Below are 23,023 nucleotides of genomic sequence, written 5' to 3'. Positions count from 1 at the left end.
TGTGCACCCACCCACTGTCCCATCCACCCATCTATCTATCCATCCATCAATAAATATTTACCTGACTCTCACATCACCCTGTTTATTTCTTTCAGAGTCCCTATCATTTCATGAAATTATCTCTTGTCTGTGTTTACTGTTGTCTACTTCTTCCATCTGGAATGTAAGCGCCTTGAGAGCCGGATGTGAACATCTTGTTCACTTTTATCCCCAGTGCCCAGTGCAGTCACTCTGCCTCTTGGTCCCCCTTCTGGTGCCAGAAAACACCTGCCCAGGCACAGCCTGGAGACAGCATCTGCTGCTGGCCAGGTCTCCCTGGGGGTGGCAGGTCAAGAGATGCTGCTCCTCCGTGCTGACCCTGTGTCCTCCCTCCATGCTGACCCTGTGTCCTCCCTAGATCCTCGTTCACATTGGCTTCCTGACGGAGGAGTCTGGTGACGTGTTCAGCCCAAGGGTGCTGAAGGGCGGGCCTCTGGGGGAGATGGTGCAGTGGGCAGACATCTTGGCCACTCTCTATGTCCTGGGCCATGGCCTGCGGATCACAGTGTCCCTGAAGGAGCTGCAGAGGTGAGTGCTGGGGAGGGGAGGGCAGGGCAGGGAAGGAAGGGGAACCTGTCCCCCGGGGGCCACTGCTCTGCCTGCAGTTCCCTGGGAGGTTCTTGGTATACTGTGGATAGTGACAGTACTAATTTCCTGCTCCTCTCCACGTTGGTTCCTGGTCATGTTTGGGATGCACCAAGGAAGTATATTTGCATAGTGCTGTTCAAAGGATCCTTTTCTCCATCTTGGGCCAACAGGTGCCCTGGTGTTTGTACTCAGGGGCTGACAAATACCAGTTTGTGGAATCGAGCCATGTCATGTAGCTGGGGTCCTCTTTGCCTGCCATCTTGGTGGGCTTGATGGAGTCTTGGAATTTTTCTTCTGGAATTGGGCTCCTTCCTGGGCCTATTCTGGGGTTGGGGGGCTGGTAAGACCTGGGGGGTGGTAAGGTGGGCTGCTGATGCCTCTCCTTCCCCAACGCTTGCCTTTCCAGGGTCCCCCTGATGCTCTTAGAGGTGGGAGATGGTGACCAGAGGGGGAAGGATTGTGTGTATGTGTGTGTGCATGCCTGTGTGCAAGTGTGATTAAGCTTAACTACTGCATCTGTGAGATATAGAAATACAGTTTTTCTTCATTTATTTATTAATGTTTATCATATAATATTTGACACATACAAAAATGTATGTAACAGATGTTAGGAAGTGCAAATATAGGGTGTTCTCCCATGATTCTGCCAGAATTCCCCCAATATTCCCGGGGCACCTGGGTGACTCAGTCGGTTAAGGAACTGACTTTGGCTCAGGTCATGATCTCACGGTTCATGGGTTTGAGCCCCGCATTGTGGTCTGTGCTGACAGCTTGGAGCCTGGAGCCTGCTTTGGATTCTGGGTCTCCCTCTCTCTTTCTGCCCCTCCCCCACTCATGTTTTCTCTCTCTCAAAATATAATAAAATAAAATATTTAAAAAAATTTAAGTATTAATTTAAAAGAAAGAAAGAAAGAAAAAGAAAAAGAGAGAGAAAGAGAGATAAAGGAAGGAAGGAAGGAAGGAAGGAAGGAAAGAAAGAATATTCTCAGGACTCCTGTATCCACCTGGTGCCCCTTCTCTCCCTGATCCCTCTGCCTCCCCCCCAGAGGAAACTTGCAACTTGGACTCTGTGTTTATCATTTCTTTGCTTTTAAAAAACAAATTAATTTTTTACATGGTCATGTATCCATAAACAGCATACGGTTTACTTTTCTTTTGCTTTGAGCTCTGTGCAAATGGCATCTACTGTATGTAACGTTTGAGACTTGCTTTCTTCACCCATTATTATGTTTCGATGATTCACCCATGTTGTATGAAGTAGCTCTATTTTTTTTAATTTTCACTGCTATATTTCTTTTTTTTTTTAATATATGAAATTTACTGTCAAATTGGTTTCCATACAACACCCAGTGCTCATCCCAAAAGGTGCCCTCCTCAATACCCATCACCCACCCTGCCCTCCCTCCCTGACTGCTATATTTCATTATGTGGATGGTCCTTAATTATTTATCAGTTTTTGCTGACTGTGGACATCTTTTTCCTGCTTTTGTAACTTATCTTGAGTGATGCTATGGTAGACACTCTTATACATGTCACCTGGGGAACCTGTGTCATGGTATAGACTGAGTTTGGGATGTCTATGGTATGTCATGGTATAGACTCTTTGGGATGGACTAAGGTGCACAATCATTGAGACTAATGGTGTGAAATAATGCCAGCTGTTTTCCAAAGTGATGGCACCGATCTCACCCCACCAACTGGAGGTTCTCAGTGGCTGTGTTCTCACCCACACCTAGTGTAATCAGACTTCCTAACTGAGGGTGGTGTCGAGTGGTATCATGATATTTTGTTATGTTCTTAACTTGCATTTCCGTGACAACTAACGAGGCTGAGCATTCTGTCATAAGTTGGTCCTTCTTTCCCCTTGATGAAATGCCCACACACGTTATTTGCTCACCTTTCTGCTGGGTTGTTTATCTTTTCCTTATTGAGTTGTCGGAGTTCTTTGTATATTGTGGGTATAAATCCTGTGTGAGTTATATCTGTTTAAAAATCTTCTCCAAATTTGTGGCTTGTCTCTGTCATTTTTTCTTTTTTTCCCCCCAAGGAACAGAAAGCCTTAATTTAATGTAATCAAAAACATCGATCTTTTTCTCTTTATGGTTAGGGATTTATGGTTGGATTTTTTCTTCCTCTTTCTCATTGGTATTTGGATGAGACTGTTCTAACTTGGCCCCAGGGCATGACTAAGGAAGGCCTCAGAGTTGTTGCTACACGTCGGCTTTCCTTCATCAGCCCATTAACTTACTCTGAGGTGGTTTTCAAGCTAACGTGGATTCCTGTCCAGAACTTGCCCGCCATCTTGATGGTCTATTGGTTCTGGATGTCTCTGATCAGCACTTTGTCCTGGCCACAAATGCTGATGCTCTATAGCACAGGAGCATTGGAGAGCGGAGGATACTGGCGGGGACAAAGCCATAGACAATCTTAGGTCAGCGTGGTTTGGGCAGCTACTCATCCTCTCAGTTTTCCCCTGAACTTGGAGTCTGCCAGTAACTCGAGTAGGGCTCCGTGTGACCTTGATCGGAGGGTGGTACTAGGACCAGCTCTATGGATGGAGGATTACGGGGAGAAGGAGGCTGATACCAGGTTGTGCTGGGAGGCCACTAAATGACCTAGTGGCTTGAAGGTTTTTATTCCTGTGGCTTGTGATTCACTGCTGGAGTCAATGTTTTAGACTGATGCACTTGTCTGCAGTAGGCCTAGGGAAGGTGAAGTGTCTTCAGAGAGGAACAGTACCTATAGGGTTCACTTTGAAGGGGGAGAAAGAAGATGACAGGGACTAATGAGGGAGCTGTATGGTGTGGCAGCACTGGGAAACACAATCCCAGGTTGGGGGCAGCAGGTTCTGGGGGAGGAGTTGTCACCTGGGAGTAGCACATCCCCTACCCCTCAACCCTCCTACCCTCAGCCCCTGCCAAAATCTGGCAGGAGGTCGGTCACCAGAGTGGGAAGGAACTGGTCAGGGAGCTGTCCCTGAGTGCTGGTGCTGAACCTGCAGACTAGCTACTCAGCCCTGGGAGAGGGAACCAGCATGTCCCTCACTCTGACTCTCACCCTGGTGGCACTTTGTTGTCAGACCAAGCTGTTCACATTGTGCAGGGCTCTTCAGAGCTGAGTGTGCCCACTCACCACCCGCCAGCACACACTGCTGCTCACCTCCAGCTCCCTCTGAACAGAGGACTCAGATGCATCAACACTGTGGAGCAAAATGCTGCTAATGTTTTTGCAAATGATGAAAAGAGGCATCTTTGCCTGGCCTGGAAGCTTCCTGCAGGAAAGCCAGATAGGGTGGGGGTGAGGTGAAGAAAAGAGAAAAGGGAGCCTGTGTCTGCAAAGTCAAAGAAGTCTTGGGCAGTTTGTGGATGGCACAAGCAGGGGTTGTGGTTAGCCACAAGCCAGACCTGCCTTGGGCAGAGAAGCAAGCAAGGGTCTAGGGGCCCTTGTCCCCTCGGTCATCAGAGACCCTAAGATACAGCGGGAAGAATCCAGGGGGTGAGGGCTGTCCGGACCCCTCATCCCAGGCTCTGCCACACGCAAAGTCCCCTGTGAGTGTGAAACATCCTATCAGCATTACTGACACCCTGACCTGCCTCAAGGTTAGATGAATTCACGTTTATCAGATGGGGTTCAGCTTGATTACTCCCTGCATCTTCTGGGGCCAGAGACAGGAGAACTTCCTTCCTTTACTGCTCCCTGAGGGAATGGGCAGGCCTCTCCCAGGCCTTTGTGACAGCCTATCAACCACCCTGAGCGAATCATCCCCCCAGGGGAGAGAAGGTATTCGACAAGTCTGCGTAAGAGATAGGAATTTACCTCAGTTACTCTGCTTCTCAACCTGGGCTGAGGTGTCTTCTTGCTCAACCGTCACCCTGAGTCCTTACCTGCCCAGAGCACTTCCTCCTCTGGCCACTTCTTGGGCCTGGCACTGAGTCTGTAGTTATTGCCACTGCTTATCCCAGGGCCAGCGCGGTGCAGGTGGGGTTCACTGCACTCAGGAGGCCTTGAAAGGGAGGCACTTGTGTAAAGTACCAAGGTCTGAAATACCTCCTACTGCCAGCTCTTTCACTACATGCGTGCGCCCACATGATGCCCATGTGTGCCCATGCATGCGTGCCCCAGCGCATAACCGTATATGCAATGCCCACGTGCGTGTGTGTGCACATGTGTGCGGCCCCTGTGCATACCTCATGCATGCACACGTACATGTCTATCCCGACACATACCCACACACAGGCAAACACATGTGCAAGCACACACACACACACACTCACACGCCCCACAGGCACTCCATATCTTCCTGCCAACACATCCCCTCCTGCCAGGCTCCTGTGGATCTGAAATTCCCAGGAACAGGGGCTCCAGGAAAAGGTTGCTCCATTTCTGATTTGCAGTTTGTTAAATGGGCAGGCCCGAGGCTGTGCCCAGATAGCTCTGTCCTCAGTCCCCCGTGGGAGGTGGGTGTGAGCAGAAGCTCTTGCTCAGGGCAGAGTTGTGTCAACAGCCCAGACACCTCAGGGAACAGTCTCATGAAGGGGTTTTCTAAATCTGTTATCAGAAACAATTCCAAAACAACTAAAGGAATTAAAAAAAAAAAACTATCATCTCCAGGAGACATAATCCAGTTATGTCTACAAAATTAACAGCATCAGCTGTGGTTGGAATACATCTCAGGTGGGGATTCTTACCCTCCACCCGCCCCCCCGGCCCTGTCACCGGCTGCAAACATACTAACATTTGGGCCCCACTCTTGGTGTCTCTATTTAATCGGTCTGGGTGGGTGTCATTATTACATTTCCCAAGCTCCCCAGATGATCTAATGAGGAGTGAAGGTCGAGAAGTGGAAACACTGAGGCTGTGGTTTTTGTAAGCCTCCCCTGGAGCCCCCCACCCCCACAGTCTGGGCTGCTGTGGGATTGGGACTTTGTAGAATGTGCGAGCCGGCCTTCATGACTTGTTCACGAGAACTGCCCTCTGTGTCTCCAGTGTAGGTCCTGAGGGCTTGGATTCCTCCCCAGAGCACTCACGCTATGCTTGGTCGCAGGGGTGGGCCAAGGAGGCATCCCTTGGAAGTGGCCCAGACAGTGGGGCCTGTCACACCTCCAGGTGGGAGCCTGCTGACCTGGCAGGTACTGTGCCCCATGCCCTCTCTTGGACATACTTTTCTCCCGTGACAGATGCAGGCCAGGGCTGTGAGCTCCTGAAGCTCATTCTGCCAAGACCACCCAACGCTACCTAAATGCAGGCCTTTCCTTCCGGCAGGGATGTAGACACAGCTGTGTATTTGCCGTGACAAAGCCCCCCAGACTGAGTGGCTTCGACAACGGCAAGCGGTTGTTTCTCAGTCCTGGAGAGGTCCTAGATCAAGATGTGAACAGGGCTGTTCCTTCTGAGGCTGTGAGGGAGAATTTGTCACAGACCTCTCCCGGGGCCACTGGCGGTTTGCTGGGGATCTCTGGCGCTCATTGGCTGGTGAAGCATCACCCCGAGCTCTGCTTTCATTTTCATGTGGCCTTTTCTCTGTATGTCTGTGTCCAAATCTCTCCCTCTTACACGGACACCATTCCTATTGGATTAGGACCCATCCTAATGGTCTTATTTCAACTTGACTACCTCTTCAAAGGCCCTGTCTCCAAATAAAGGCACATTCCGAGTTAGTAGGGGTTAGAAGGCCAGCATGAATTTTGGGGGGACGCGGTGCAACTCATAACAAGACGGTGAGCACTTGAGCCTGGCAAGGGGTGGGGGGCAGAGATCCCACTGAATGCACTCACGGCGTTGCTGTGGGTCCTGAGAATCATCCGGGAGGGAGCCGTCCCCTGCAGGCAGCACCAGGTTGACTTGAAAATAGGTCAATGAGATGTGAAGGCAATCCGGATCCTGAGCCACAGCTCGGCTCCTGTGGCAGAAAAGTCTCCCCGGTCTGGCTAAAGGGCCGGTGCAGGGAAGGCAGTGGGACAAAGATGCCGCTTGGACCGTTACCGTGGTTCGCTCACAGATGTTCGTGGCAGATGTCTTGGCCACTGCCTGAGCAGCAAGGCTGGACGGATGAGCCGCCTTTCTCTGCTTCTCGTGTTTTGGTGTTTTAATTAACCAGCTCACTGGAGTGATGTTTGGGGGCAATGCACAGAGTCCACATCGGGCTTTGCTGCTGGTGGCGGGGCAAGAACAGTGCGCCCAGCGGCGCGCGCTTGCACGGCCCTGGCCACGCCCACCGCGCACCAGGGAAGGAGAGGGGGGCCCAGAGCCTCCAGTTGGCCACGCCCCGACTCATCCCGGGTCCACAGTGCGCATTTTATTTATTTATTTATTTATTTATTGTTTATTTATTTTCGAGAGAGAGAGAGAGAGAGAGAGTGCAAACAAGCAGGGGAGGGGCCGAGAGAGAGAAAGAGAGGAGACACAGAATCCAGAGCAGGCTCCAGGCCAGAGCCCGACACAGGGCTGGAACCCACCAACCGTGAGCTCGTGACCTGAGCCGAAGTGGGCCGCTTAACCGACGGAGCCACCCAGGCGCCCCATATTTTATTTATTTCCTTATTTAAGTTTATTTATTTACTTTGAGAGTGAGAGCGAGGGAGCAGGGGAGGGGCAGAGAGAGGGGAAGAGAGGATCCCAAGCAGGTTCTGCACCGAAAGTGCAGAGCCCGACGCAGGGATCCACGCGGGGCTGGAACCCACCAACCGTGAGATCATGACTTGAGCCTAGATCAGGAGTCCCACGCTCAACCGACTGAGCCACCCAGGCGCCCCCACAGTGGGCATTTTAAATTAAGCCTTTCCCTGCCTGCCTGCCCAGGATCGGCGGTGCTCATTAATTATATTTGCATAATTTCAAGCACCATTAATAGTACATGGCATGGGGAAAAATTGCTGAGCTCTTCCTCCATCCATGAGTGAAATTGGGTTTAGTAGAAAATTAGTTGACTTAACTGGCAAATGATGAAAGCTTGAGAGGAGAATGTTTAACTAAGGAGGACAAGAAGGGAAAACTCTCGGCCGTCAAGCACGGGGACCCCGTGGAAATCAGTCTCCTGGCCTTTTTGTTGGAGCAGCGTTGTTCCAGGGAAATACCAGGGAGGATCCCCAGAGAAGGAGGGAGGCGGGGGCCACATCTCGGACCCCCTCGCGCAGCCCAAGGGGTTGGGCTGGACCCCCCTCCCAGCTCATCTGGGAGCCAGGTGAGGCAGGCCTCAGGGCCTGACTGGCCGTGACTGGCTCAGACTGGCCTGAACTAGGCCGAACTAGCCGGCTCAAAGCAGCCACTGGGTGGAGGGTTCTACCGTCCCCTGCCAAGTGATGGGAGGAAAGGCCTGAGCACAAAGCCTTAAGGAACAGTAACAGTGAAAGTCCTCTTGGAGAAAGACTTGCTGCCAGAGGAGACTGAGGAGTGGCCGGAAGGGTCTGGAGCCATGGGCACCAGTAGAGAAAGAAGATGCTTCTAGAAGGAGGGTGTGGCCAGTGATGTGAGCTGCTCACCGAGAAAGTGAGAAGGAGACTGAATTTGGCCGCGTGGATGCCCTTGTTGACCCTACAAAGACCCAGTCGGTCGAGTTGTGGGGATGAACGGCAGATGTGGGGGGGTTGGAGGAGGAGGGGGCTGGTGAGGAAGCAGACATGAAGCCTCTTGGAGGAGCCTCGCTGTGAGGGGAGGAGAGGCCAGGAGGCAGGCGACAGCAGACTCGCAGCTTCCCCGGGGGCTGCCAAAACAAAGTATTGCGAAACTGGGTGACTTACTGTCTCACGGTGGTGGAGGCCACGGCGCCCCGGTTGTGGAAGTCCCGGGGCCAGTGGGCTGGCTCCTTCCGAGGCTGTGAGAACCTGCGTCGGGACTCGGCCACCTTCTGGTGGCCTCAGGTGTGCCTCAGCTCGCAGGTGACCGTCTCCTCCTGTGCCTTCACGCCGCCTTCCCCGCTGTGTGTGTCTGTCTCTGTGTCTAAGTTCTCATGTCGAATTAGGGCCCAACCCTAACGTCCCTCACTCGATCATCCGCAAAGACCCTGTTTGCAAATGAGGTCACATTCCTGGGTGACCGGGGGGGGGGTTAGGACTTCAACACCTTTTGGGGGAACTCGATTCACCCCGTAACGGGAGGTCTGCTCGCTTACCTCTCGAGGTGGGAGAGCATAGGCACGTTTAAGTGCTCGTGCGACGGAGCCCGAAAAGGGAGCAGTTGAAGACACAGGATAGGGATAGTGTGGTGCCTGGTGGCCCCCGGGGATGGCCCCCCGAGGAAGGGGGAGAGAGCAGGAGGTGGCAGGGGGTGAGGTGGAGGGCAGGAAATGTGAGGACAGCGGACAAGACAGACACACCCCAGGGCTCCACACGGATTTGTGGTGTGTTATCCCCTGGGGGGGGGGGGGGGGGGTGGGGACAGATTTGAACCAAAGGTGGCAAAATGTGACGACTTGACAAGGCTGGGAAATGGGAATAGAAGGATTTGTCGTATCGTTATATTATTTTCTAGAATCTTCCAGATGCTTGAGACATTTTATAACGTATAAAGTACGTGAATTAGAAACGGGAAGGGCGAGCCCATCTGGCATCTATTTGGCACTTATCGGACTCCTGTAAACAGTGGCTATTTCTCTTTGCTGCCCGTTCCTCGCAGAGGCTTGAGAGGCAGACGATTAATCTCTGCTAAAGAAACTCCATCCACTCTCCCCTCTCCTGTTTCCTTCCCTTTCCTTGGATTCCAACGAGGCATTTTAATCTCCGGTGCGGTGGGACGGGGTCAGTGCCGCTGAGCGCCATGCAAGGTGGGGGACCTCTGCCGCGGAGCCCTGAGCCGCGCTGGCCTCCGCCCTGCATCCTTCCTCAGAGTCCAGGAGAGACGGTTGCTTACAAGGGCCGCCCGCGCCCTCCTGCTCCGTGCTGCCCTGAGCCACAGGGAGTGGGAGTCTGTTTCTTACGAATCTGACCAAGTCTCGACACGGGCTGATAAACCTGACCGCACGCATGCAGCGGCTGAGTCACCTTTCCCAGCTCCGGCCTGGTCCCCACTGGGCCAGAGGGCCACAAAGGAGGAGACCTTGAAAGGGAATTGCAGGCTCTCAGGCAAGGTCCGTGCAACCTCGGTGGGGTGGGCAGGGCCACGGGGAGTGAGGTGAGAAATGAGGCAGAGGCTGCCTCCTGAGGCTCGTGAACAAGGTGAGATTTGTTCCTGGGAGGAAGCCTCGCCTGGGGGGCCCCAGGGTCTCGTAAAGGGAGGTGGGGTCCAGTGTCCTCTCCATACCAAGTACAGAGACAGAGGAGATCTTGTCATGTGGCGGCTGGAGAGCGGGTAGGTGGGCAGTGGAGGCTGAAGCCTCCGCCGAATGGAGGAAACACCGCCGCTCCGGCCTCAGAACCGGGGCTCGGCCGGCCTGGGACTCGTTTTTTCCCGCAGAAGCCGGCAGAAGTGTAGTGTGGTACAAATGACCCCCTGTGGTCCTTCCAGCTTTCTCTGAGCTCCTAAAGGAGCTTAGGTGAAAGGGAGGCCTTTTCCTGGGAGCTGGACTCGTCTTTCCCAAGCTATTCCCCAGTGACCCAGGGCCCCTAGCCGTGCACGTGCAGCGCCCCGGGACCTCGTCTCTCCTTCAACCCACGTCTCCCACGGGGTTTGTGCTAACCGTGTTGAGAACAGCGGCTTACCCATCTTGTGCCCTCAAGGCCCCCGAAAAAGCTTTGTGGAACCGGATAGGATCGTGAGAGCCCCTGGCGCACAAGAATCACCCGGGGACCAGGAACCCAACATCCCAAAGCCCGGCCCCACCCTGGAGTGATGAGGCAGCCCCTCTGGGCCTGGGCATCTGGGAATCTCAGTGGTTATAACCTGCGCCGGGCCTGGGAACCACCGTCCTGCTACCTTTAAGGCACAGCTTGGACGAGAGACGCTTGCTTTGTGCATTTACAGACAGACATTCGTTATATAAATTGGGGCCTGTCTTCAAGGAAGGAGGCAGGGAACAGCCAGAGGGATGTGTTCCTGTTCTGACCACATTCACGCCGGCAGCACCCCCCGGGAACTGGAGGAAGGAATCCGTGGTTTCATCCCGCTCTCCTGGGAGCGGTGGCACTATTCTTAGCTGTTTGCTTAAATAGGAAGTCGTGCTGGGGAAGAAAGCATCAGCTCTGGACCGTGGTCCTAATGCCCAGGGCGGGGGGCGGGGCGGGGGTTGCTGCTTCCTGTGTTTCTCTTTTAGAACCTTCTGGCCCTTGCTCCTTTTCTGCCTTTAGTTCTGGCTGCTCTTGAGCTGGTCCTGGGCCAGAGAAGAAAACGCCGCAGAACAATAGAATTCTTTCTCTTTGGTGGTCCTGACCTTCCTTGTAAAGCAGTTCATTAGATGTCCTGTTAACTCTCTGGGGTCCTTTCTCTCTGCCTCCTTTGCTCTTGGGAAGAGGCAGGGGCCTGCCCTAGAAACAGGCCGTGGACCTAGACCTAGAGAGACAGGGGGGCAACACCATAGTGCCCAGGAGGCGGGTACTGGATGGGGTAGGAGGGATCGCAGGTCCCCTGGGAGGCGGAACAGTCCTGGGCGGCCCCGGCCGGTGTGCACCCAGCAATGAGATAGATGGGTCTGGAAAAGCAGAAGTTACCTGCGTGCGCCTAGCACCGGGAGCCAAAGATCTCTGAGCACTTGGTGAGAATTCTTTTTAATTAGGTCCTTCCCACACAGAGAAGAGAGGGAGGGAGGATGGTCTGTTCCAGAATGTAAGCACTACCTGGAGAGGTTATTTCCAGCCACAGACCAAAGGCACAGGGAGAAATAAAACCAGAGAATTTTTAGCCCAGAAGGGATCGTGGAGATCAGTCCGAGCACCACGTTCTGGGACCGGAGGCGGACGCCAGGATGATCTGAGGTCTGTGCAAGGTCACCGGGCACGTTGGCGCTGGAGCTCACGCCCAGGAGCTCTTTCCACGGAGCCAGAGCTCAGCGTTTCGATTCCCAGCTGAGGATTTTTTTTTTTTTTTCAATTGGGCATAGATTGTTTCCCCCCCACCCCCACCCCGGCCCCTCTGTTTCGCCTACTGAGTCTCCCCTCCTGCGAATATGTGCTGCACCCCTGCGTTACAGCCAGCTGGGAGTCTGGGGGAGCTGGGGGAAGGTGGGGACACGGGCACCTCTGGGAGGCAGAGGGCCCGGCACGTCCTTGTGGGGCTGGGCACGCGTGGTCCCTTGAGCGTGAATGGTTTAATTATAGTAAAATACACATAACAAAATTTGCTCTCCTAACCATTTAGAAGTACACGGTTCAGTATTACGTGCGTTCACAAGGTTATACGGGCATTACTGCCATCCCTCTCCAGGACTTTTTCGTTTCCCCAAACTGAAATTCTGTCCCCATTAAACCCTGACCCCTCCACCGCCCGCCCCCCTGCAGGGTGGATTAATTCGGCTTGGGGTGTGGGGGCCCCAGGATCACCAGGCGAGCCGTGGAAACGCTCCATTTCCCTAGATCCCTGTGCCCCTTTCATCCGGTATCCAGGCTCCCTGCTCAGGTGGCCCGGGGCCATTTAGAAATATAACCCAGGCACCCAGTTGGGCAATTCCGTGTAGACTCCCCCATCGTCCCGAAGCATTGTGGACGGTAGTGTGCGGACCAGAGGTGCTGAGTGGACGGTGTCATGTCCCTCCATGGGCAGGTGCTGCCTCCCCTAATAGACTGACCCGGGTCGGGGGGGACCCCACGGGTGCACTGGGGGTGGGGAGGCTCCTCGACCTCCCTCACCCACCCCACCCCCGACACAGCCCCGGGCTAAGAGTCCAAAGAGGAATCGGGAACTTGCACTGGAAACGAGGAAACATCTGGGCAGGCGCCTTTTGAGGAGCCCGCGTGGAAGGTGGTGTTGCCCGGCCGAGCCTCCGTGGGCACCTTTGGCTGAAAGGCTGTGAGGAGGCAGCGGTTTTCAATTCCTCGCCGCTCAGTGTCCCTCCGGTCTTGTCTCTATTCTAGAGAGATCTTTCTACACTGTAAACCCGGTTCCAATCCCTCCCAGAAGACTTCTCGCTTCCCGGCCCTTGCGTCCTCCTCCTCCAGGAAGTCTTCCTTGGATGCCCCGCCCCTGTGCTCCCCCAACCGACCAACCCTTGCTCCGACCAACCACGTAGCATAAAATTGCCCATAAAGGCGAACTTAACTGACAAGTGATGAAACCACAGTCCTCCCCCAACCCCCAGGCGGGACTGACCCTCTCCACTGTCCTCCGGGCGGGCTCTGAGTCCCTGTGACCAGAGCAATGAGCAGCCACACTTATCTCCAGTGAATTCTCTTTAAATCGAAAACTCTTGTTTTCTAGAAAGGGCCGGGGAGACGGAGCGGCCCCGCGTTAACTCCTCCTGGGAGGAGGTCTGCAGTCTCTGGGCCAGCTTGTCTCTCTTCCTCTCCTTCCTGCGGGATGGCTTGCACACTTGCAGGGCACAGAGGTCCACTAGTGTGGGTCCCGGGGTGTCCCAGGACACTTGCTCACTCCTCAGAAGAGCAGCGTGCTTCTTACCCCTCTGAGACACCTGTCACCCTCAGGCTCCCCTCACCCGGCGCCTCTTTCCAGACAGACTTTCCTTGGCCAAATTTTCAGCCTAAGGGTTCACCAGATTCATTGGTTTGTTTATTCCTTCCTGAACACAGCAGGGGCTTATCGGGCCAGATGCTGTCCCAGCTCTGGGCTTTCAAAGATGCCTGGGCCTATCCTCACGGGCCCGGTTGGAAGGAGGTGACTCAGGACAGTGCAGAGTGGCGGGGGTTGAAGCAAGGGGTGGGGGAGCACAGGGGCGGGGCATCCAAGGAAGACTTCCTGGAGGAGGAGGACGCAAGGGCCGGGAAGCGAGAAGTCTTCTGGGAGGGATTGGAACCGGGTTTACAGAGTGGAAAGATCTCTCTAGGAAAGAGACAAGACTGGAGGGACACTGAGCAGAGAGGAGATGACCTCAAGATGCGAGGTGAGAAATGACGGGCCTTGAGCGAGGGGGCTGCGTGTGGTTCAGGAAGGAGTTGCCGGACCCACAAGTGCAGAAGGCAGATGCTGACAAGAAGAAACGATTAGTAGCAGAACGCTCACTCACCGCACCTCGGTTGATCCTACCAGGAACCCTGGGAGGGAGGCATTTTTGTCTTTTCCCGAGGAGAAAAACGAAATTCCTAGAGGCTTATGACTCCCCCGAGGTTAGCAACAGAACTGGGACTGGAGCCCAATCTCTGCTGGCAGCCGGGGCTCGGGTTTCGGGGATGTCTTTGCCGTCCGACCATCCGACCATCCGACACCGTGCTGGAGACACAGGAGAGCTTAGCGGGTGGGAGTGGGGAGGGGGAGGGCTCTGGAGCCCCACTGCCTGGGTCCCAATCCCAGCTTCACAGCCTCCTGGCTGTGCAACCCTGGCTAACTTACTAAACCTCTCTGTCTTCCTAGCCTGGAAAGAGGGGAGCAGGAGAAGGATGAGTCTGATCTCCTAGGGTAGCTGCCCAGATGAAAGGATTTAAATGAATTAATAAGCTGAGACCGTGCGGAATGGTTCCTTGTTCAAAATGTCAGCCCCGTCAAGGGACAAAGATGATGAGGGCTCGTGCCTTAGAACGTCAGCGCGGAGCCATTCTCCCAGGGGAGAGCTGTGTGTGGCTCAGCTGGCCTCTCGGCGGCCGTGGTGTTTGGGGCAGGGGCCACGGCTGTGGTCGGGGTTCGGGCAACCAAAGGGAGCCCCCGTGACTTTGTCGGCACCACGTGTGGCCACAGAGGGACACGTTGCCTAGAAACCAACCACAAATGTAACGTGGGGAAGTAATCCTCTTACGGTGCCCGTAGCAGCGACCGGACCCACCTACAGTTTGTACTTTAGGGTTGTTAATTGATTTTCCCAGGCCCCGATTCCTGTGGGAGGAGAAGCCACCCCCTTCCTGGTTTCTGCCAGGAAGGGATAGGGGGTTCGTCGTTTTGTCCTTCTGTCCGTGGCTCCCCATTGAGTGCAGGGAATCGGGGGAGGGAGGCGGTGTCTCTCTCTAGGTAGCTGCTGCAACCCGGCACAAAAATGATGCTTCTTTCTGGGGCATCAGTTTTACTGGAGGAGTTTTTTTTTTTGGGGGGGGGGGGGGGGGGGGGGGGTGCAGAGGGCAAGAGAAAGCCCGTGCTTGAAAGGAAACGATAGAGGTATCCTGGGGGGTAGAAGGCAAAAATCTGCTCCACACGTAAAAATATCACCAAATATTTCATGAAGTCTCCAGGCTGTGGGAGCCGTTTCCTGTGATGGGTTCAGACCCCTGCGGTCTGTGCTCATTCTGGGTTATTTCAACAACCACGGCAAAAGCTGACGAAGGCTGCCCTGCCTTAGAAGTCCTGGGTTTGAGAGTCCCGTGTGGTGGTCCAGTTGGAGAGGGGAGTCACATGGGAGCTGGTCGAGTCGGGGAGGGGACCCTCGGCCACTGTTACGTATATAGATAAGAAGTGAGACACTGGGTGTTCGATTTTTGCATTCTCCTCTCGACGCTTCGCAGGGGAAGCTGGGTGGGGCTGGGGTGCACCGGCTGGTGGGGAGCAGGCACAGGGAAAGACCCGCCCCCCACTTCCTCCTGCCCTTTTCTGCAAGGCACAGCCGACCCCTGATGTCCCCAATCCCCGTCACACACAGCCTCCCCTGACACCTTTCCATCACGGCCTTGTCATCAGTTACCATAAACGGCATTGAAAAGGCACGGCTTCTGTCAGTGTGCGCTGGGGACGATGTACGCAGCGCCCCCCTCCCCAGCTTCTGATGGTGGCCGGCAGAGCATGAGCAAAGAGGACGCAAAGACGTCCAGGCTGGTACTTTTCCACCTGGCTTGAATTGGCTCTAGGTGCCCAGAGAGCTCATCAGTCGTGGCCTTTTGCCATCGATGAGCCGTGACCTTGTCAAAGCTCCTCCCCTACCCTGCCTGAGTCTGCTCTTCATGTGGATCCCTGAAGGGGCTCACTGGGAGGTCTCCTGGACCACGCATCCAAGGGAGGTGGGACTCCGGGGGAGGTGGGTGGCTGCTGTGGGGTCCCTACAGGAAGGGGGGCTTTTCCACACCAGGCTTGGCTCAGGGGCTCAGTACAGACTTACTGAATGAGCGATCTAAATGCCTCCTTGTCCCCTGCAGGGGGGTGGGTTTTCAGGCTGAGCCGGGGCTCCTGCGTGGTGGGCAGGGAAGTCCAATGCCAAGATTTTACACGGGCGGCTGTGGCCGTGTCCTCCGGGCTCCAGTGACATGACCCAAAGGCTCTGGCACTGGGTCACCAGAGGAAAGCTTCTGGGTAAATGATCTAGCAGGCTGGGTGACCCTGGGGGGCAGGGGTGGGCATCTCTGTGGGCCAGGAGCCAGTCAGCAGAGCTGAATTCTATCTTCTGAGGCAGGGCCTTCTGCTCCAAACACAGAAGACACGTTGAGGACCATAGTGGGCATTGATGGCGATTTGTGAGCGCTAGATAAAGGTGCCCCCTCTGGGCGGGCGCAGGCCTGCGGGGAGCACATTTGTGCAAATCAACAAAAGGTGCCCCTTCCGAGTGGCAAGCAGCCCAGGTGAGGGGCACAGCCTGGCAAGCTAGCCCTGGCTGGATCTCAGTCCTGTTTCCTATCGTTGAAGTCTCTTGTGCGGTGGAAAACTTACACGCCTGGACATGGCCACCCTGTTCACTTCCTTTCCAAGTCTGCCAGCGCTCATGTGCCAGCCTCTCTTTCCTTTACGGTGCCCCCCCCCCACTCCGTGTTTATCCTGAGCTGTAAGAACTGGGGGGCTCCAGGTGCCCCAGACTCGAGGCTGGTTGGGAAGGTGGGGGTCTGCTGCCTGTGGGCCCCTCTTGGGGCTCAGGCTCTGAGGGGCTCTTCTCTCAGTAACTTAGGGGTGCCGCCAGGCCGGGGGAACTGCCCGCTCACCATGCCCCTGCCTTTTGACCTCATCTACACCGACTACCATGGCCTGCAGCAGATGAAGCAGCATATGGGATTATCCTTCAAGAAGTACAGGTGAGAGAGCTTCGGCGGGTGGAGCCGACACTGGCCCCAAGGGTGGGGGGACTGCCTTGTCCCTGGATCACGGGGTCGCGGTCGGTCGGGGGGAAGCCTCGCCCTGCCTCTGTCTCCCCTCCCCCACCACTGGCCTTCTTGGAGGAGCTCTGCCTCGCCCCCCTGCTTCCTCAATTAATACTCGGAGTGGGGGGCTCCCTTCACTGCCCCTCTGCTGCAGGGCAGCCTGGGGGCGGGGCTCAGAGGTGACCTGGATGGGGTGGGCAGGGGAATCGCGGGGAGGAGTGGATGGAGTGGCACACCCCAGGGGGGCCACGACCTCGGCTTGTGGGGGCTCAGCACCCCCTCCTCCGCCCTCCCTCCACCCCACTCCCCTGGGTTTGGGCGAAGGCCAATGCCATCGCTCCGGCTCCCGTCTCTGCAGCCAGCGGGATACTGGGTTTAATTTAGCACCGAGAGCCCTGCTATTTATTACATTTGCTCCAGTCCCATTGACTATCCCGCATGATTTTATTAGGGAAAAAAAAAGTGACAGGCACTGTTATTGCTTTTATTATTAATGCGTGTTCTTCTTGCGCTCGGTGCCGCTGCCTCCCACCCCCGGCCCCTCCTCTGGGGGAATAGTGCCGACCTCAGCAGTTTGTGGACAATTCTGGGTCACCCGGAAGGAAGCGGGGTGAGGGAGCTTCCTGGAGGGGTGTCTGAGTCTCAGCAGTTTCCTTCCGGTGCCCACGCCCAGGGGTGGGACGGACAGAGGGGGAGGTTTTGGGGCCGAGACAGAGCCTCTGCCCGGCTGGGAGGTGTACCTGAAGTGGCCAAGCTGGCATTGCCTTCCCCAGATGTGGAAAGAACTGGACAGTTCTGGAAGGTTCCAGTAGGCTCCAACGTTGGGGATAATGGTAGTGGCTGGTCTCCCCGGGCCCTGCCCTCTGCATCGCAGCCCAGGCAGGCCAGGCGCATCCTGGGGGTGTCAGGCTCCTGAGCAGGGGGGCTGTGTACTCGAATGACTGCTGCCCCCTGCTCAGGAAAGTGCAAATCGTACAGGTGACCACCCCCCCCACCCCCGCCACTAGGCTCCCTTGGGGCAGCCGAAATAACGAACAGTTCCTGAGTGAGTGGTCTGTGGTTCACACAACCCTGGGACAGGTGGGCTTTTGTTACCCTCACTTGACCGATGGTGGAGCTCACCCAGAGAGGTTAAGGCGCTTGCCTGGGGTCACACAGCTAGGTAGTGTCTGAGCCCAAGCTCCAACCACAGTTGCAGTAGCACCCGGCCACTGGCTGGTTACAGTGCCCCTGCTGGGGCAACCCAGCCCGGGGAGACACAGGAAGGAGGTGGCTGACCCTGGTTCCTGGTACCCACCCCCCCCACCCCCGGGGCGGGGAGCAGATGCCGAATCCGGGTCATTGACACCTTCGGGACAGAACCCGCATACAACCATGAGGAATACGCCACGTTGCACGGATACCGGACCAACTGGGGCTACTGGAACCTCAACCCCAAGCAGTTCATGACCATGTTCCGTGAGTGTCCCGGGCACAGGATGTGGTGGTGGGGGGGCGGTCAGGGGCAGTTGGGGCCTCCTCGTGGCTCTCAGGGGTGCATGGGAGGAGCAGGGTCCCCTATTCCTCCCTGGCTTTCCTCCCCCGGGCCAGTGTGGGAGCAGGGCAGGCCCAGGCACCTGCCTGCCCCAGGAAAGCCTTGTTCCCCCTTCAGCAAATGTGTGACCCAGACAGGAAGTGTCTTGTGGTGTCTGGGGAGCAGGCAGCGCGGAGGGAGCAGCCTGGAGGGAAGGGCGGGGGGGGGGGGGCTTCCAGCCTGGCTTGGGAGAAACGTGGTGACCTTTCCAACATGGAGGAAGTGGCCTTTGCCTCCAGAATCACAGGCTGCTCTCAGAGAGATGCTGAGCACACGTTCCAGAACAACGAGGATTCAGTGACCTTGTAGAAAGAGAGGCCAAAAGTACACTGGGGAGCTCTAGCGGGTGGCGAAGGGGCAGGACAGGCAGGCTCTTCTAAGTGGAGGGGCCAGATGAAGTGAAGGCAGATGTGGAAAGAAGTGGAAGGTTCTGGAAGGTTCTGGAAGGTTCCAGTAGTCTCCAGCATTGGGAATAATGGGAAGTAAGCCTGGGGGCTGGGGTCCCTGTGGAAACCCTCTGACAGTGGGTGCCAGGCAAGGAGTGCGGTTAGAGCTAAGCCTTAGAGCTATTTTTTTTTTTAATTTTTTCAACGTTTTTTATTTATTTTTGGGACAGAGAGAGACAGAGCATGAACGGGGGAGGGGCAGAGAGAGGGAGACACAGAATCGGAAACAGGCTCCAGGCTCCGAGCCATCAGCCCAGAGCCTGACGCGGGGCTCGAACTCACGGACCGCGAGATCGTGACCTGGCTGAAGTCGGACGCTTAACCGACTGCGCCACCCAGGCGCCCCGCCTTAGAGCTATTTTTAATGAGACTCTAAAATATATACACACGCTGACCTGCCCTCTTACCTGCAGCGTGGTGAAGATAATTTAATCTTTTCTTGACAACGAAGGGTCAATTCACTCTGGCTCTGGCGCGCACGAGCCTGCCCTTCGGGGTTGGCAGAGGTGTGCGGAGCTGGGTCCCCTTGCTAAGTGGCCCCTTCTGCTGTCACTGTTTGATGTGGTGCTTTTTCTCCTCATTGGGCAGCTATCAGCTGTCACATTTAATTGTTGTCAGTGTGGCTGCCTCCAGCAGCGTCTTGCACAGCTAATTTGTGGCTCTTTGAAGGCTCTGGGTTGGAAAGCCAGATAAGCACCTTTGTTAGGCTGTATCTAAATTCAGAGCAAACTAGGTTCCGAGCAGGGTCCCAGGAACTTGCGTAGAAGTCAAGTACCCGCCATTTATTTTGTCTGTCAAATTAATGCGCCTCTTTGGGGCGCTTAGGGTCCTTTTCTGTCTTCATCTCCAGGTTCTAGGACACATTAGTGGCAGATGCAATTTCTCGGCACATAGGTGATGGCTTGATTGGATCCCAGAAGGTTGGGAAGGTGGGATGGTTCCTTGGAGCCCAGAGGAGGAAACTGAGGCCCGGAGGTCTGAGGCCACATGGTTCTGTGGGGACCAGACTCTGGAGGGAAAGGAGGTGGGGATAGTGGTAAGGGGCAGTGGTAGAGGAGAGGGGGAAGCAGGATATGGGTTAAGAGGCTTCTGCAATAATCTACACTGAAAAAATGGAGGATTTATGTGGGGTGGGGCCCGCTGGATGTGGAGTTCCAAACCTGGAGAACTCCTGCTCATCCTCTAAAACCCCAACTCAAAATTTGTAACGTTTTATTATGTATTTTCGAGAGGCAGAGACAGAGCACGAGCAGGGGAGGATTAGAGAGAGAGGGAGACACAGAATCCGAAGCAGGCTCCAGGCTCCGAGCTGTCAGCACAGAGCCCGACGCGGGGCTCGAACTCAAACTGTGAGGTCGTGACCTGAGCCAAAGTCGGACACCTGACTGACCGAGCCACCCAGGCGCCCCTGTTTTTATAACTTTTAAAACCATTTCTACGAAAGCGTTTATTGAAGTATATTAGAGTTACTTGCTCATACGCTGATCTCTCCCTGATAGATTATGAACCGCTCAGAAGGGGGGTCACTGACTGATTTATCTCCCTGGAGCCTATCAAGGTCCTCGGGAAATGTTAATTGAGTGAATACATTAAAGAAACAGAACAAAAAAGGAAGAGAGAGTTTGCGGGTCCAGGGCAGAATTCATGAGCAGATTCATTTCCGCATCTAGCCAGGCGGTGTCCCCAGGGTGGCTGCCTCTCTGGGCTCACCCTTGCCCCTGCCCCCACGAGCTCTTGGCTCTTGGTCTCTGTTACTCTAATTGATTGGACACTTCCCTGTCCCACTAGTTTGCTAACTGGGCAGGGTTGGTAGAATGAGGGATTCTTCAGCTGGGTGAGTAGGGAGGAAATGGCAATCAGGAGAGAGGCCTGGGGTGTCGGTGGGGGGAAGCAGGTGGGGCCAGAGGGAGGGAGATGGGGCTGGGCGGGCAAACTGGGGAGAGAGGGTCTGGTCTGTCCTCCTGGGCACCCCCCCACCTTCCCAATCTGGGTGGAGCCTCCTGAAACAGGAGAGCTGCCCGCATCCTGACCATCACAGAAATAACTCCGGGCCTCCGGCGCCCCTCCTTATGCTCCGGAAGCTCTAGAAGAAAGATCATTTTGTCCTGGGGTCAGCAAAGGCCCTTCCTTACAGCTGGAGTTTCAGACCCAAGAATCAGACCCAAGAATCCACGAGCTTTCTGGGGGCACTTAGGCAGGAAACCTTTCCTTCTACGATGCTCCAGGCATTGATTGTGACGGTTTGTGGGTAGAAATAGTACGTGAAATCGACACATTGGATCGAAGTATACAGCTCCGTGTCAGAAATGCTAAAATGTGAAAACACGCTCGCGGGATGAGGAAATGGCGTCTTTGGCGCCAGGGCTGTTCTGGGAAATCGAGGACGCGCGGTGTCTGCCAACCTGCTCGCCGCAGCCCCTCCCACCCCGGAAGGCGGAGTGGATGTCGTTGGGCTCAACAAATGTTCTGTCCAAGGTCCTGAACACGATGGGCCGGACCCTGTGCCTTGCGAATCGGTGGCACGGGTGCTGAGGCAGACAGAGCTAAGTAGCACGACCGTGGAACAGCGAGAGAGGCTGAAGTGCATTCCCTGCCCCCGGTGCGCTGGGTTCTGGGGACAAGGGAGCAGGTCAGAGTGTGGGCTGTACCGTAGCAGAGGCAGAACCACGGGGGCGGGGCCACAAAGAGAGGGGCACTGGAGCCCAGAGGAGGAGGTGGCATATGAGTGGGGCCCTGAGGCCGGAGAGCATTTTCTCATCCACATCAGGGGAAGAAGGCGCTCCAGGCAGAGGAAACGGCTGGGGCAAAAAACTTGGAGGTGGGGGAAGTCAGGATGTGCCCACGCACTCATGAGCCAGCGTGCCAGGCTCCCCCTCCCAGGTGCCGGGGACAGTGAGGTGAGCCGAGCAGAGCCCCTGCCCTCACGGGGCTTACATTCTGACACTGATAAACGATCCATTTGATGTATAATATCATGTTTGGGTCAGCAAGTGCAGGGTAAGGGACAGAGAGTGACCAGGGCCAGGAGGGAACTCTCGGCAGGGTCTTGTAGGCAAAGCATGCACGGAGAGAGGGAGTGCACCGGGCAGGGTCCCAGGAGGTAGTGAGAGATCCTGCCGAGGGGGGCACGGGGGCAGACCCTGGAGACTGTTGTAGGGACTTTGGCTGTTGGGGCCACCACAGGGTTTTGTGCAGACAGACCTGGTCTGACCTAAATTTGAAAGGATTGCTCAGGACCTAAAATTGACAGGCAGTGCCAAGAGAATGGCGGAAATGGGGGTAGGCAGCCCTCACAGTGGCCCAGGACAGAGGATGGTACCCGGGCCAGGGCGGCAGTGATGGAGGCCATGTGGGACATCCCACCAGGTACCGGCTCTGCTGATGGGTGTCGCCAGTGAGAGAAAAGGGGAGGAGCCAAAGCCTCCGTTCCTGAGCAAACCTGGGAGGGAGGACTCTGACCAGGACAGGGTCCTGACTGTGCCTGTCTGCAAATGAGCAAGGGGACCTCCCAGGGTTCCCTCTGCTCACGGCTCCGCTCTGGGGAGGGAGATGCCCGGGGCCAGGACACTGATGGGTGCTCTGCCCCTCCTCTACCAGCCCCCTGTCCCCGTCCCTGTCTAACGGGGCCCCCTCTGATGGGGCCAGTGCAGGTAGACCCGGGGCGCGTCCGTGGCTGTGTGGCAAGCCCCCTCCTGACCCCGTGGTCTGGCCGCAGCTCACACCCCGGACAACTCCTTCATGGGCTTCGTGTCCGAGGAGCTCAACGAGACGGAGAAGCAGCTCATCAGAGGCGGCAAGGCCAGCAACATGGCTGTGGTGTATGGCAAGGAGGCGAGTATCTGGAAGGTGAGAACGCCCCCCCCCCCAGAACTCCCACCCCCCAGCTCTGGATGTAGAACTGTCCCCCACTGATGGGTCAGAAAAGAGAAGTCCCTAATTGCCACTGAAAATACCCAGCCTGGGGGCTGCTAACCTGCCCCCCTCGGCCCCTGCTGTGCAACGCTCTCAGATGTCCTTTATCAAGGACTGTGCCTTGACCCGCCACCCTCCCTAAGAACAGATCAATAAACACTGTGAGCCCGGCAAGGGGGCTTAGGCTTGACTTGGGGGCGCTGCGGGGTGGGGGGCAGGAGTGCAGAAGGCAGGAGAGGCTAAGGATTAGAGCCCCATCTTCCGGCTGGGTCCCCGGGGAAGCGGTACCTGTGTGGGAGGTCATGTGCTCACTGCTCACTGACCTGTTCTCTCTCCTCTTTTCTCTGTGCCCTCCTGGCAACGAGGCAGCTCCAGGTACGGTGACCGCTTGCCATAGTCTCTCCTCCTGTTCCTCTCTGTTCTCAATAGGGCATCCCCTGGCGGGGGGG

At 55.7% G+C, this 23,023-nt stretch overlaps 1 protein-coding gene across 1 annotated transcript in view; it reads left to right on the top strand.

The window, feature by feature from the left end:
- Positions 1-23,023, top strand: part of MGAT5B (alpha-1,6-mannosylglycoprotein 6-beta-N-acetylglucosaminyltransferase B) — an 83,575-nt gene that overhangs the window by 29,681 nt on the left and 30,871 nt on the right. Inside the window, exons 8-11 of the mRNA XM_049638140.1 lie at positions 398-567; positions 16,446-16,577; positions 17,968-18,101; positions 22,378-22,508. Coding sequence (XP_049494097.1) covers positions 398-567; positions 16,446-16,577; positions 17,968-18,101; positions 22,378-22,508 — 567 coding nt within the window. The remainder of the gene's footprint in view (positions 1-397; positions 568-16,445; positions 16,578-17,967; positions 18,102-22,377; positions 22,509-23,023) is intronic.

Source organism: Panthera uncia, chromosome E1, assembly GCF_023721935.1.
Source record: "Panthera uncia isolate 11264 chromosome E1, Puncia_PCG_1.0, whole genome shotgun sequence".
NCBI lineage: Eukaryota > Metazoa > Chordata > Mammalia > Carnivora > Felidae > Panthera > Panthera uncia.
Note: the sequence above shows the minus strand (reverse complement) of the source record. Positions and strands in the feature narration are given on the sequence as shown.